This window comes from Monodon monoceros, unplaced genomic scaffold, assembly GCF_005190385.1.
Source record: "Monodon monoceros isolate NGI ecotype Baffin Bay Population unplaced genomic scaffold, NGI_Narwhal_1 Super_Scaffold_6, whole genome shotgun sequence".
Taxonomy (NCBI): domain Eukaryota; kingdom Metazoa; phylum Chordata; class Mammalia; order Artiodactyla; family Monodontidae; genus Monodon; species Monodon monoceros.
Window position 1 is genome coordinate 92,940,932 of NW_021703783.1, and position 13,921 is coordinate 92,954,852.

The following is a 13,921-nucleotide window of genomic DNA, read 5'->3' on the forward strand; positions in this document are numbered from 1 at the left end:
TCCTATTCCTCTACCGCCGGGCTGTGCACTGGCTAGAATCTTCTAGAAGTGTAGCTGTTCGTGCTGGTGCCTGCCTCTCCATGCACGGATTCTTATCTTCACTCAGAACCGTGCTCTAGATGGATCAACCTCCTATCCGGTGCTTTCAAGGAGGCGGGAGCTGTCAGCCCCTGCGGGGAGTCATTTAGAATAGAATATTCTGTGATTGTGGCCGTTAAATGGAACATGACGTCATGACGCCAGGGTGGCCCTCCGGCCGGAGCGGCGGTCACAGCTCCGGGCGTGACGTCAACATACTGCGCCCCTGTGGGAGGAAAGCCCGTCGAGCAGCGCCGGCCGGAAGGGGAGGGACGCCTGGCCTGGTTTCCGGGCGACTCAACCCTGCCGGCGGCGGCATTATCGTCAGTTTTCCGCGTTTCCTTCCTGAAGTGCGAGCGTGGCGGTTATGCCTTGGATACTCTCGGCAACTAAGCTTGTTCCCGCGGTAGCAAGCGCCCGCAGCCTCTCAGGTTAGACTCACCTCCCACAGTGTCTCCTTCGGGGCTTGCTCTGAGAAGCCTGAGGCGCACCAGTGGGGTCCAGGTTGGTCTGAGGCGACCCCTGCTTCAGTGGACTCTTCTGCTGGGGTCTCCATTCCCAAACCCTCTGTGCGCTCCTTGGATTTCTTCTCTACCCCCTGTCCCTGGAAAAGGGTGGGCCCGGGGTTCTCTCTGCAGTTGAGGTATTGTAAGAGGTTGAAATGACTGCAGAGAGAAAAGGGTGTACTGTCTTCCCAGAGGGGCTGTCTTCAAAGTAACTCGGACTCATGGAAGTTGTGTCAGTTATCACACTTGCCCAGGCGACACAGTGTCTCACATCACGTAGCTCTTGTTTCTGTTAGGTTAACTTAAGTCGGATTTTCGTGTTTTCAAAGAGTAGACGTGAGAGCTGGCTGCAGAATGTACAGGAAACACATGTTTAGTACTACACATCCTTTGAGTAGTTCCCCTCAGAAGAGGTAATATTTGGAAATACTCCTGAGGCTTTTTATGTCTGAAAGCCTTGCTCGAAAAGGCAAGATAGTAAGTCAGGAAGAGAAAAACAAATACCGTATATTAACGCATATATGTGGAGCCTAGAAAAATGATACAAATGAACTGGTTTGCAGGGCAGAAGTTGAGACACAGATGTAGAGAACAAACGTATGGACACCAAGGGGGGAAAGCCGCAGAGGGGTGGGGATGGTGGTGTGATGAATTGGGCGATTGGGATTGACGTGTATAAAATGGATGACTGATAAGAACCTGCTGTATAAAAATATAAATTAAATAAAATTCAAAAAAAAGAAACTTAAAAAAAGAAAAGACAAGATAGAGTAGTCCAGGAATGGGGGGTGGGGCATTTTTTTAGGGTGTATTCTGTCTCGAGCAGTGAACATGAAGCTTGATCGGTGAAAGCTGAATCGTCTTTCAGGCAGATCTGCCATTGGATCATATTTTAGTTTTGGGGGCCGATAGGTGAACAATGTGTGAGCCGGAGCATATGGTATTTGACGCCAATGTTAAGTCTTGACGTGTGTTTCTTACGTTGGTATACCTGAATTTATTGAAAATGGAATGGTAATTATATCAAGACTTACTCCTTACTCTAGAAAGTAAAAATAAAAAGTAATCATTGTTCAGTGCACAGAACTTGCTCTTTGCTTCTAACACTTAAGTTCCATAAAGCTGTCCCTCTCCATGGGAGTAGGTGAATAGATAAGCAGTTAGTCAGTCTTTTTTTTTTTTTTTTTTTTTTTTTTTTTTTGCGGTACGCGGGCCTCTCACCGCTGTGGCCTCTCCCGTGGCGGAGCACAGGCTCCGGACGCGCAGGCCCAGCGGCCATGGCTCACGGGCCCAGCCGCTCCGCGGCATGCGGGATCCTCCCTGACCGGGGCACAAACCCGTGTCCCCCGCATTGGCAGGCGGACCCTCAACCACTGGGCCACCAGGGAAGCCCGCAGTTAGTCAGTCTTGATCACAGAGGCCATAACTTGTGATTTAGAGCTGGAACCATTCTTTGCTTGAAACTTTTTTTCCATTTGTTGAGGCTTTGTGTAAAACCTGATTAATCAAAATTTAGAGCTAGGTACTGGATTATACACACCAGTGTCCTGGAAAAATGTAGTCATTATGCTTCATTTTGCTTCAGTGGAATAAGTAAATTTAACCACCTCTCATATTAACATTATAATATACATATATAGGCTTTTTGAGTGAATGAATGATCTCCTTGGATCTTCACAAGTCCAGTAAGTTAGAGCAAATATCATTTTACTGATGGGGAACTGAAACTAACACAATATCACAAGTAGCAAGTCAGGAATGTTAGTTGTATGATTCCCATCTAGTCCTTTTTCTGTTATACCTCTGCTAGGTCTTACTCTGCTTAGTAGAGTCCTTTTGGACCTTTTTATTGAGCCAGAAAGAATGTATCTTCATTCAGTAACTTTTGAGTTAGCAGTCATTGTGGGTGAATCTCCACTTCCCTGGAGTTACAGTCTAGTCAGATGATAGAGAAGCAACAAATAAATGAATATATATAGCAAAGGATGGTAATAGAGTCTTGACTCAAGTGACATGGGAGCCCAAGAAAGGCAATAATGGGTTGTAAGTATGTTATTCTGGGATTTTATAAAGTTTTAGAATTTGAAAATTCCACCGACTTTAGATGTTCATAAATAGAACTTCAAATGTCTGTGGTGCTCTTGGGTGCTTTTCCTTAGGAAGACTCTGGGAACAGGGTGTTGAGTACCATAAGTAACTTCCTATTCTGTGAAAGTCATGCATTCCTAAAGTGAAAATGCTTTGGCTAATTAAGAGTGTGATTTCATTAGTTGTGATATAGTTATTAACACCTTCTAGTCATTTGAGAAAAAGCAAAATAAAGCATTAATGATGCATAAGTAAGTTTTATATTTTAAAAGACTAGATCATTTAAATATAAGTGTGAGATGAGGAAGGGAAATATTGAAAACATTAAAGAATAAGTAGAAAATAATTTTTAAAAGCCTGTTTGCAGTTAATTCTATTAACATTAATTGAGCACCACATAGGAGAACTAAGCACACAAAAAAAGTTTCTACCATCATGCGAGACGGACAAAGAAGCAAGTAATTGTGGGCTTCCCTGGTGGCGCAGTGGTTGAGAGTCTGCCTGCCGATGCAGGGGACGTGGGTTCATGCCCCGGTCCGGGAAGATCCCACATGCCATGGAGCGGCTGGGCCCGTGAGCCATGGCTGCTGAGCCTCTGCGTCCGGAGCCTGTGCTCCGCAACAGGAGAGGCCACAGCAGTGAGAGGCCCGCGTACCGCAAAATAAATAAATAAATAAATAAATAAATAAATAAATAAATAAATAAATAAATAAATAAGCAAGTAATTGTAATGTAACATACTTGTGGGGAGAAGGAAAAAGTGTTGATATTTTCTGGGGGCAGAGAGGGGCAAAGAGGAAACGTGGGCGTGACTTCAAAGGTTAGGAGAGTTGAGACTTGAAAGAAGGCTTAAATTCACCAAGCCAACTAGAGTGATGGAGCCATCCTGGCAGAGAGAATGAATGCAAAGGCCCAGAACTCTGAAACAGAATGACTGGTACAAAGCTTTGCATCATAATAAGCCTGGAGCTTTTTTGAAATATGTTGCTGGGCATGTTAGTAGCTGTTACACCAAAAGGGTTCTGTGGTCAAATAAGTATGGGGAATGCTGCATTTTATAGTGCTCATAATAGACTATTTCCACGTCTCTAAGAGGGAAATGTCTTTGGCATTAATTTGCAAAATGTATTTGACCATGGAGCCCTTTTTCTCTGGTGAGTCTTGAACTGGTATCCCTTTGAACACAGTTTGGGAAAAGTTGGGCTCAAGCATGAGATGTGTAAGAAGACACATGATAGAAAGTCAAGTTGGGAAGAAAGCTGGTGGCTGGCTCATGGAGTGTCTTGTATATTATGTTAAGCAACATTGAGCTTTTTCCTCTAGGCAGTCGGAAATGAATAATTTTAAGCTATTGAATAAGATTAAATCTGAATTTTTAGTTATCTATTAAGAATAAAATAAAAAATGGACCAGAGGGCATGTTATTGCATTCTCAAATTTTCAGAGACACTGGTTTTTGCTTTTGTTGAAAAATTGCATTTTTTTCTAAGTCTGATTAGTCCCACATGTGTAACAATAAATAAATTCTACTAAATGTCACATTTTATATAAGTGGCATTTAAAATACTCTGAGCTTTTATGATTTTATTTTCTGCAAATAAGCATTAAATGCTAATTGTCCCCAGTCTCTCCTGTAGAATAAATGAACTTTCCTCCCCACCCACCTACCAACTAAAAATCAAACAAAACAAGAGCTCATGCTTTATTCTAGCAGTCGTTTAAAAACAGTCGATTCTAGGGCTTCCCTGGTGGTGCAGTGGTTGAGAGTCCGCCTGCCGATGCAGGGGACACGGGTTCGTTCCCCGGTCCGGGAAGATCCTACATGCCGCAGAGCGGCTAGGCCCGTGAATCATGGCCGCTGAGCCTGTGGCGTCTGGAGCCTGTGCTCCGCAACGGGAGAGGCCACAACAGTGAGAGGCCCGCGTACCGCCAAAAAAAAAAAAAAAAAAGTCGATATTAGAATTTTTTCTGGTTTCAAAATTTGTTGCATTGCTATATATCACTGAACTATGTTTTTCGAAAGGTGGTTGGGTTTTAAGGGCTACTAGGTTATTTGCTCCCATCTTTTAGTCACATTAAAATTTATAGTAATTATATTTCTAAGGTAAAAGATTAATATGATCAATAAGATCTGTTTGTTAAAAAAAAAGGAAGAATTCAATGACAGGGAACATGCAGGATGCAAGTCAACGTAGGAAATTCTTTTTTTGTTGCTTAATAAATACGGGTACCTTGAATGTAGCACATCCAAATTTTAACACCTCCAGGCCTATCTCAGATTAATGGCACTTTTCTTCTTTCAGTTGCTAAGGCCAAAAATCCTGACTTCTCTCATACCCCACATCCAGTCTGTCAGCAAATTCCATTTGGCCCTACCTTTAGAATATATCCAGAGTCTGATCTCTCTTTACCACCGCCGCCTCCACCACCTTGGCCAAGCTACTGCAGTCTCTGGCCTGGATTGTGGCAGTAGCCTGCATTTCCCTGCTTTTACCCCTGCTTGCTTAGAGTCTGTTTTTAATGACGGCAACCAGCATAGGCCTGTTTAAGTATGTCAGATTATGTCACTCTTCTGCTCACAGCCTCCATTGGCTTCCTGTCTGACAATTATAACATAGTTCATACTGTGATCTAGCAGTCCCTGCATAATCTGGTCTTCTGTTACCTTTCTTACTTCATCTACTTGCTCTCATAACTGGCCACACTGATCTCCATGTTCCTCAAACACACCTTACACAGTCTGCTTTAGGGACATTTCACTTGCTAGTCCTGCTGCCTGGAATTTTCTTTGACCAAATATCCACATGGCTAACTCCTTCATTTCATTTAGATCTTTTTCCTGTCTACCTTAGCTAAAATTTCAAAACTCATTAATCTTTGCTGTTTTCTAAATTCTTAGTATCACTGTTCACAAATTCATCTTTTTCTAACATACCTAATCCAAACAGCCACTCATCAGATGTTTACAGTCCTGCTAAATAGGTTAAAAACATAATCTTAGTGTGGTATTAAACAAATATTATCTGCAAAACTCTAACAGAAACACACAAAGATGGTGTGATGAATTGGATTGACATATATACACTAATATGTATAAAGTGGATAATAAGAACCTGCTGTATAAAAATATAAATAAAATAAAATTTTAAAAAAAGAAACACATAAAGAGCTGTGTTCAAATGTTATATGAACATAATGTGTCTGAAGAGTCAATTTAATGATTCCTTTTAGTTGACTTCTTCTTCTGTACCTCTTTATGCTTCTTTTTTTTCCTCTTACCACCTTCTTTGAATCCTGCTGAGAAAATAGAGGGATTCCAGTTGCAAAAGTATATTGAGATACATGTTTGGGGCTGCAGGACTTTGGTGAATAATTGTTGAATGACCGTCTTCTCCAGCTGCATTCTTCAGCAAAGCTCTCTTCATCTGCCATACCATTTAAAAGAAAGGACTTCAACTCACCATTGTCTTTGTCTCTTTCTTGATCATTCTCAATAATTCTCTTTGTATTGGTATTTCTGCCATTAACAGTTTTACCTGAAGTTGTAACAGATATGTAGTTGCCCATCCCACTGTCGTCAAATGTCAGGGAAGAGAATGAATTAAGGCCCTCATGGCCCAGTGAACCACATGGTATATATCCTGTATCATATGAAGAAAATTTCCCGAAAGCTGGATATTCACTGGATGTAGAGAAAAAGGATCTTTCACCTCTGTTTCTGCTTCCATAGGAGCTTCTTGGATTATTTAAAAGGTCTTCAAAAAAAAAAAAAAAGGTCCTCAAGCAAGTCTTCAAAGAAATGAAATGAAAATGGGTCCCTTTTACGAAAAATTTCTTTAAAGACATCATCTGGCTTACAGAATATGAAGCCATACTCAGAAGAATCATCAAAATGACTTCTGCCTCCACCATTTAATCCTTCTTTGCCATATTTATCATAAATGTCCCATTTTTCATCATTTGATAATACCTCATATGCCTCAGCTACTTCTTTGAATTTTCTCTCGGCTTCTTTATTTTCTGGATTTTTATCAGGGTGCCATTTAAGTGCCACTTTTCAATAAGCCTTTTTAATGTCCACAGGTGAAGTATATCTCTGCAATTCTAGAACTTCATAGTAATCCACCATGTTGTAACAGATGGTTGGAAAGGGGTGCTCAGGGTAGTGAGAACCGTGGTTTCCTCTCAGCTTAGGCTCTGCTGGTGATGGTGGTAGAGGCAGTGACCGCAGATAGGCACATTTTTACATTGAAGACAATGTTATTACCATGGACCACTGCTAGGACACATTAGGATACTGATTATATGGCAAGCAGAGTTACAAGCTTATGTCAGGGAGGGCTGCATTGTGGTGTCATTATGGGGTTGGGGTAGGGACTAGACCTTCCGAACGGAGCTTGTCCAGAGTCATACCAGACCATCCTTAACCCTCTGGACTATTTCCCCTATATTTTCCTGGAAGCCTCAAACAGTGCCTTATAAACCAGTGGGAGCTGTTGTTTATGGCCACAGCATGCCTCTTGCATAATATGACCTCTGGGTTACTGAGCTTTAATAACTTCTCAATTGTTCCATGTTTTGGTTTGAAAAAATGAAGAATTTGTGAACTATGAAAAAATAAGCACTTGACATATTTATTTCAACCTTAGTAAGTCATTGTATTAGTCCTGAGGCTACCATAACAAATTACCACGAACATGTCTGCTTAAAACAACAGAAATGTATTGTCTCACAGTTCTGGAGGCCAGAAGCCCGAGATCATGTGTCAGCAGGGCTACTCTCCTTCCCAGGGCACTAGGAGAGAATCCGTTCTTCCTATCTTCCAGCTTCTGGTGGCTATACATATTCCTTGGCTTGAGGCCACATCTCTTCTGTTTCTGCCTCCATGGTTACATTGCTTCCTCCTCTTCTGTCTCAATTCTCCCTGTGCATTTCTCTTACAAGGACACATGTCATTGGATTTAGGATCAACCCAGATAATGCAGGATGATGCGTTCATCTCAAGTTCCTTAATTACATCTGCAAAAACCCTTTTTCCAATTAACAGTCACAGGTTCTGGAGATTAGGATGTGGACGTATCTTCTGGGGGCCACCATTCAAGACACTGCAGTAATAAAATCATTTTAGTGCACTGAGGCAAGCTTATTTTTAATGGAATAGGGCAGCAAAAATAACAGTCACAGAAAGAATAGTATTTAGTAAAATTTCTATATACATTATACATATATATGTCTGTATATACTAGGTTACTGTGTAAAATATATTTCTTACTGTGGGTCTTGGTTTTAAAAATTTGAAAGCCACTACCTAATATAACGGCTTTATTTCACAGGTGAAGAAATAAGTACAGAGGAGTTATGTAACATGCCAAGATCATGTAGATAGTAGAACTAAACTAGAACTAGCACTTTTTTCTACTATACCATGCTGCCTTTAATTCTTTGTCTTAGATTGCCTTCCGGAGTACATGCTTATTTCCTTCATTTTTCTCTATGGTCGCTTCATCTTTCTTTTTTTTTCAACTTTTTTATTATGGAAAATTTCAAAAATATACACAAGTAGAGTAGTATAATGAACTCTGATGTACCCATCACACAGCTTCAATAATTATCAACTCATGGCCAGTCTTGTTTCATTCAAATCCCCATTCATCCTCTCCGCAATCCACCCCACCCCCATATTATTTTGAGACAAACCTGAGATCATATCATTTCATCTGTAAATATTTCTATTTATATCTCTAAAAGATAAGTTTCTTTTTAACATAATCACAACACCATTATCACACGTTAAAACAAATATTACTTCCGTAATACCATCAAATATGCAATCACTCCCAATTTCCAGTGATCTCATAAATATAATGTATTTGTTTTACAGTTTGTTGCTTGAATCGGGATCTAGTTAAGGTTCACATATTACAGTTGGTTGATAATGTCTTTTAAGGCTTACTTAATCTATAGATTCCCCCTTCCATACCTTACCACCCCTACCTGCCTTAGAATTTATGTGGAAAAAGCTGAATTGTTTGTCTGGTAGTGTCTTTGTTGATTGCTTCCCTGTGGTGTCACTTAGCAGGTTTCTCTTTATTTTTGTAAATTGCTTGCCTCATCTTTGTTAAGCTTTCAACCTGTGTAGACTGGGCATATTCCTTAATATGTATTCTGTACATTTTCTAAAGACAGATTCCAGGAAATACTTAATATTTTGTCCTTTTTCTCATTTTCCACTATTCTTAACTGTATTTTCATACTGCCTGGAAACCTGTACCATTTTCTCTGTCTTTTTAATCATTCAAGAAGCTATAATTTTTCTCAATAACCCTTTGTAAATTTAATTCAAAGTTAATGTTTAAGACTTCTTAACTCCAAATACATACGCTGTCATTCATGCTTTATAATCCCTACTAAAACCTTTAAGTTGACCCAGACTTACCGCGTTTTGCTGTTGTAGTGATTGTATGCTCACAGGGAGATTGTACAGTACTAATTGTATTGTTGGGATTTAGCAGAGAAGACTTACTGAGTGGCAGAGTAGAGGGATAAGAGCAAAGATTTTGAAGTTAAATAAAACTGAGTTTGAATCCCAGCTTCCCTAGTACTAACTGTGTAACATTGCACAAATTACTTCTCTGAGTCTGATTCCTTATTTGTTAAAAAAAAAAAAGGCAATGATAATGCCTACCTCACGTAACAGTTAAAAATCTAATTCCTTAGTTTGGTGTACAAAGCCTTCAATGGTCTGATCCTTACCTTGCTGATCTTTTCCTCTCCCACCAGCAGCAACACTGACCTGAAATTCTCTTTCTATCCCTTTTCCCTCTACACGCACACATGGGCACATGTGAATGTGGTGCTTTCTATGCCTTCCCTTTCATAATCTCATTCATGATACCTTCAGCTCCCCTTGTCACTTTCACTGACTAATTCCTACTCAGAGTAGGCATTTATACTTCTGCAGTCTCACACAAGCGCCTGTTGTGTGCTTCTCTGTTCCCCAGATCACTGTGTCCTATCGTCATTGTACCCGTCCCACAGCGTTGTGTTAGTTTTTGTGCTCTCAAAAACCTTGTGTATGAATCTACCACTGCGTTCACAATGTAGTATTGCTCTGTCTCACCTCCACTAGACTGTATGTTCTTTCCAGACCAGGACAGATAGTCTTGTGTTATTCTTGTGTCTTTCCCAGCATGTGCCAATCACACACTTAATAAATCTTGCTGAATGAATGCTAATAATATTACTTCTTATGGGCTAAATATGATTAAGCATTTTTCAGACATTTCACTAGCTCTAACATTCCAAGATTAAATGAGATAAGATGTGCATATTTTCTGAAACTTCACATATTCTCAATAAAAATGTTAATTCTCTTTTTCTGAATTTTAGGACACAGCATAACACTACCTCAATGAAATACTTCCTACCCCCTCCCCTGCTTTTGTTTGTTGTCTTTCTTCTGTTCCCATAGCTCCTATTCATACGTTAATCATACTGTATGTATATATACCTCTATTATATTCAGGTAGACTAAAGTCACTAAAGGTAAAGATAGTCTCATTTCTGTATCCCTAAGGCCCAACACAGGCTCTGGCTGGCCCAGAGGAAGGACCATATAAATACTGAAGGAGATACTAATTTGCATTTTTCTAAAGCATCCTACTGCTGGAGGTAGATAAATGTGTATATACTGTCAGGACTTTCTAGGTACACTATTCCATTTCATCCTCTTCATCTCTCCTTCAGGATGCATGTCATGTTCACAGCGAAGGTACTCCCTGCAGCCCATCCCAGAGAGGAGGATTCCAAACCGGTACTTAGGCCAGCCCAGCCCCTTTACACACCCACACCTCCTCAGACCAGGTAAGGCCTTTTAACTGTAATGACTGTCTCTCTCTTTAGGGGCTTTGTCTAGAACTGTGCTATCCAATAGAATTTTTGCAGCAGTGGGAATGTTCTAGAGCTGTGCTGTCCAATACAGTAGCCACTATACACAAGTGGCTACTGTACCCTTAAAATGTTGCTAGTGCAACTGAGGAACTAAATTTTTTTAAATTTTATTTTAATTAATTTAAATTTAAACAGCTACATGTGGCTAATAGTACTGTATAGACAGCACCATCTAGAGCAATAAATACGATTAGCCTTATAATTCAGAAGTATCAGTGAAAAGTATGTATTTCAAGATGTTTTTAAAGAAAAATTCTGTTACTTTCTAAAACATGGTGTCTAGAACTGTGTTCTAACTATTGATTCCTTGTGAACTACTGTGTTAAAGACATTTTAGGAAACATTTTTCTTGAAAGCATTAAATGCTCATGTCAATATTAAGAAAAATATTTTTATATAGGTTACACAAGATTTCCAGATGTGATTGTCACAACTTTGAGAAGTGATAATGATGCAAAAAGTTGATAAAGGTTTACTTCACTAATTTTTTTTTTCTACTTTAAGATTCCAGCGTTCCTGCTGGAAGATGTGTCATCACTATTGTTCAAATTCATACCTAAGGTTTTTTGTTTTGTTTTGTTTTTTTAAAGACACTTAAGGGATGAACTATGATGAATGAATATCATCTCAAAGAGGTAGGCAGGGTAAAACCAAATGCTTTGGAGAAAAAGCAGTCAGGTTTTCGAGGGATATTAATTGTTGCTTCTGCCATGCGAAGTTAAATCTGTATTTACTGTGTAAGCATATATATTAATAATCTAAATTGCCTTTGGAAATATGTTGCTCTTTCACTGTCTCCACTCAGTGAATGATACCAGTGTGTCTCTCAGTGAGGGCTTCCTTTTGCTGATTCTTCATCAGACTGGAATTCCTGCTGGGAAGTCGGCTGAGACTCAGGAAATGCAGCTCACCACTGAAACACACAGGAAATCAGAGTTTTTCAAAGCTGTAAGGTAAGCTTAATAGCAATACAGTTGATATTAATTTAAGTATTTCTCCATCCAGTCAACCTACCTGTAGCTTCAATTTCATACTAAGTTTTACCAGCTTTGAAAATTACTGATTTCTCGTGGTGAGATACTTTTACATGGTGAGCTGCATTTTCCAGGCCTTGAAACTAGTAATCATATTGTCAAGTTGATGGCCTCTGTATCTAGACTGTTATTTGTGTTATGTGCATGTTAACTATGTAAAAAATGAATGTAAATAAATACACACATACAAGTTCATATATATACATATGTTCATATAAACTATGGGGGAAAAGGAATACCTATCATAATTTTTTTTTTTTTTTTTTTTGCGATATGCAGGCCTCTCACTGTTGTGGCCTCTCCCGTTGCGGAGCACAGGCTCTGGACGCACAAGCTCAGTGGCCATGGCTCACGGGCCCAGCTGCTCCGTGGCATGTGGGATCTTCCCGGACCAGGGCATGAACCCGTGTCCCCTGCCTCGGCAGGCGGACTCTCAACCACTGCGCCACCAGGGAAGCCCACCTATCATAATTTTTATTCTCCTGTACAATAGGGATTGGGGTAAGTGAGAAGGGATAGAAGTAGATAGAATTTTAAAAGAGAATTATCAGTGTTAAAGAAACCACCAGATATACAATAGCCAAAGTGTTAATCACTTATCTTTCTCCACGTAGAGAAGCAAAACTTACAGAAGTGTTAAAATAATTGAGGGGTGGAGGAAGAGTCAATTATTAAGAAAAATTAAGAGGCATTTAATACTTTTTTAAAAATCTCTTTTACAAAGCCAAGGTCAGTTTGTTAGTTTGGGGTTTAAAAGTATGTTTCTATTATGTGGTTTGCTCCAAAAGGTTTCATGTTTGGAATATTTCCCCAGTAATTGCCAGTACTTTAAACTTTTGGAAAATATCTCAGTCCCTTTCCTAATTATTATACAAGTTCCATATATATGATAGACAAGTTAGAGAATACAGATAGGGCTTCCCTGGTGGCGCAGTGGTTGAGAGTCCGCCTGCTGATGCAGGGGACACGGGTTCGTGCCCCGGTCCGGGAAGATCCCACATGTCGCAGAGCGGCTAGGCCCGTGAGTCATGGCCGCTGAGCCTGCGGCGTCCGGAGCCCGTGCTCCGCAACGGGAAAGGCCACAACAGTGAGAGGCCCGCGTACCACAAAAGAAAAAAAAAAAAAAAAAGCTCCTGAATCACTTGAAACTCATTCTTGTCATTGTGTGAGAAAACCAGATAATTTCATGTAAATAATTACTTTGATAGGGATAATGATCATCCCTATAAATTTTACTCTTTCAAGATCCTACCTGGCTTTGTATTACCAGGATGACAACCTCTTCAAGTGTAAATTATTTATTGTGGTAATAATTATAACTAATATTTATATAGTGCTAACTGTTCTAAGTATTTCATTAACTTATTAAGTCCTCCTGACAACTTTGTGAAGTGGGTGCTATTATTATCTCCACTTTACAGATGAGGACACAGGCACAGAACAGTTTGGTAGCTCTCCCCAAGTCACTCAGTAAGTTGTTAAGCCAGAATTCCAGCTCAGCAAAAGTCTGAGTCCACACTTAACCACAAAACAGCACATAACACCCATGCCAAAGAATACTATATGGGAATTTTTTTAAGTCTTTTTTTTGGTATAATATTTTTGGTAAGAAGAAATTCAAGTGAGAGAAGTCTTGATGTAAAAGTTATTTCAGCTTTAGAGAGTGGTATAGTCATCCCTTGGTATCCTTAGGGGATTGGTTCCAGGACCCTCTCAGATGCCAAAATCTGTGGATGCTTAAGTCCCGTACCTAAAATGGCACAGTATATGACTGCAATCCATGCACATCCTCCCGTATACTATAGACCATCTCTAGATTACTTATAATACCTAATACAATGTAAATGCTATGTAGATAGTTGCTCATGCACAGCAAATTGAAGTTTTGCTTTTTGCGACTTTCTGGAATTTTTTTTCCAAATATTTTTGATCTGTGGTTGATTGAATCCCCAGATGCAGAACCTATGGATATGGAGGGCCAGCTGTACTTTTTTTTTTTTAATGTGATAAAATTTACATTAGGTGAATTGCACAGAGCTTAAATATGCAATTCAGTGAGTTTTGACAAAGGTACACCAATATAACTCATACCCCATTCAAGATACAGGGCATTTCCGTCACCCCAGAAAGTCCCCTCATACCCTTCTAGTCAGTCCCCACCTCCATCCTTAACCACTGCTCTAGTTTCTATCAACATGATTGTTTTGCCTGTTCTTGAGTTTCGTGTAAGTGGAATCATACAGTATGAACCCTTTCTGTCTGGCT

At 39.8% G+C, this 13,921-nt stretch overlaps 2 protein-coding genes across 2 annotated transcripts in view; one reads left to right on the forward strand and one right to left on the reverse strand.

Moving 5' to 3' along the window:
* Positions 1–373: 373 nt before the first annotated feature.
* Positions 374–13,921, forward strand: part of XPNPEP3 (X-prolyl aminopeptidase 3) — a 56,725-nt gene continuing 43,177 nt past the window's right edge. The window contains exons 1-2 of the mRNA XM_029206194.1: positions 374–509; positions 10,419–10,535. Coding sequence (XP_029062027.1) covers positions 446–509; positions 10,419–10,535 — 181 coding nt within the window. The 5' untranslated portion in view covers positions 374–445. The remainder of the gene's footprint in view (positions 510–10,418; positions 10,536–13,921) is intronic.
* Positions 5,887–6,801, reverse strand: LOC114885847 (dnaJ homolog subfamily B member 7-like). Its single transcript, XM_029206195.1, is given in 3 exon segments — positions 5,887–5,993; positions 5,996–6,108; positions 6,467–6,801. Coding segments are annotated over 3 exon segments (555 nt in total).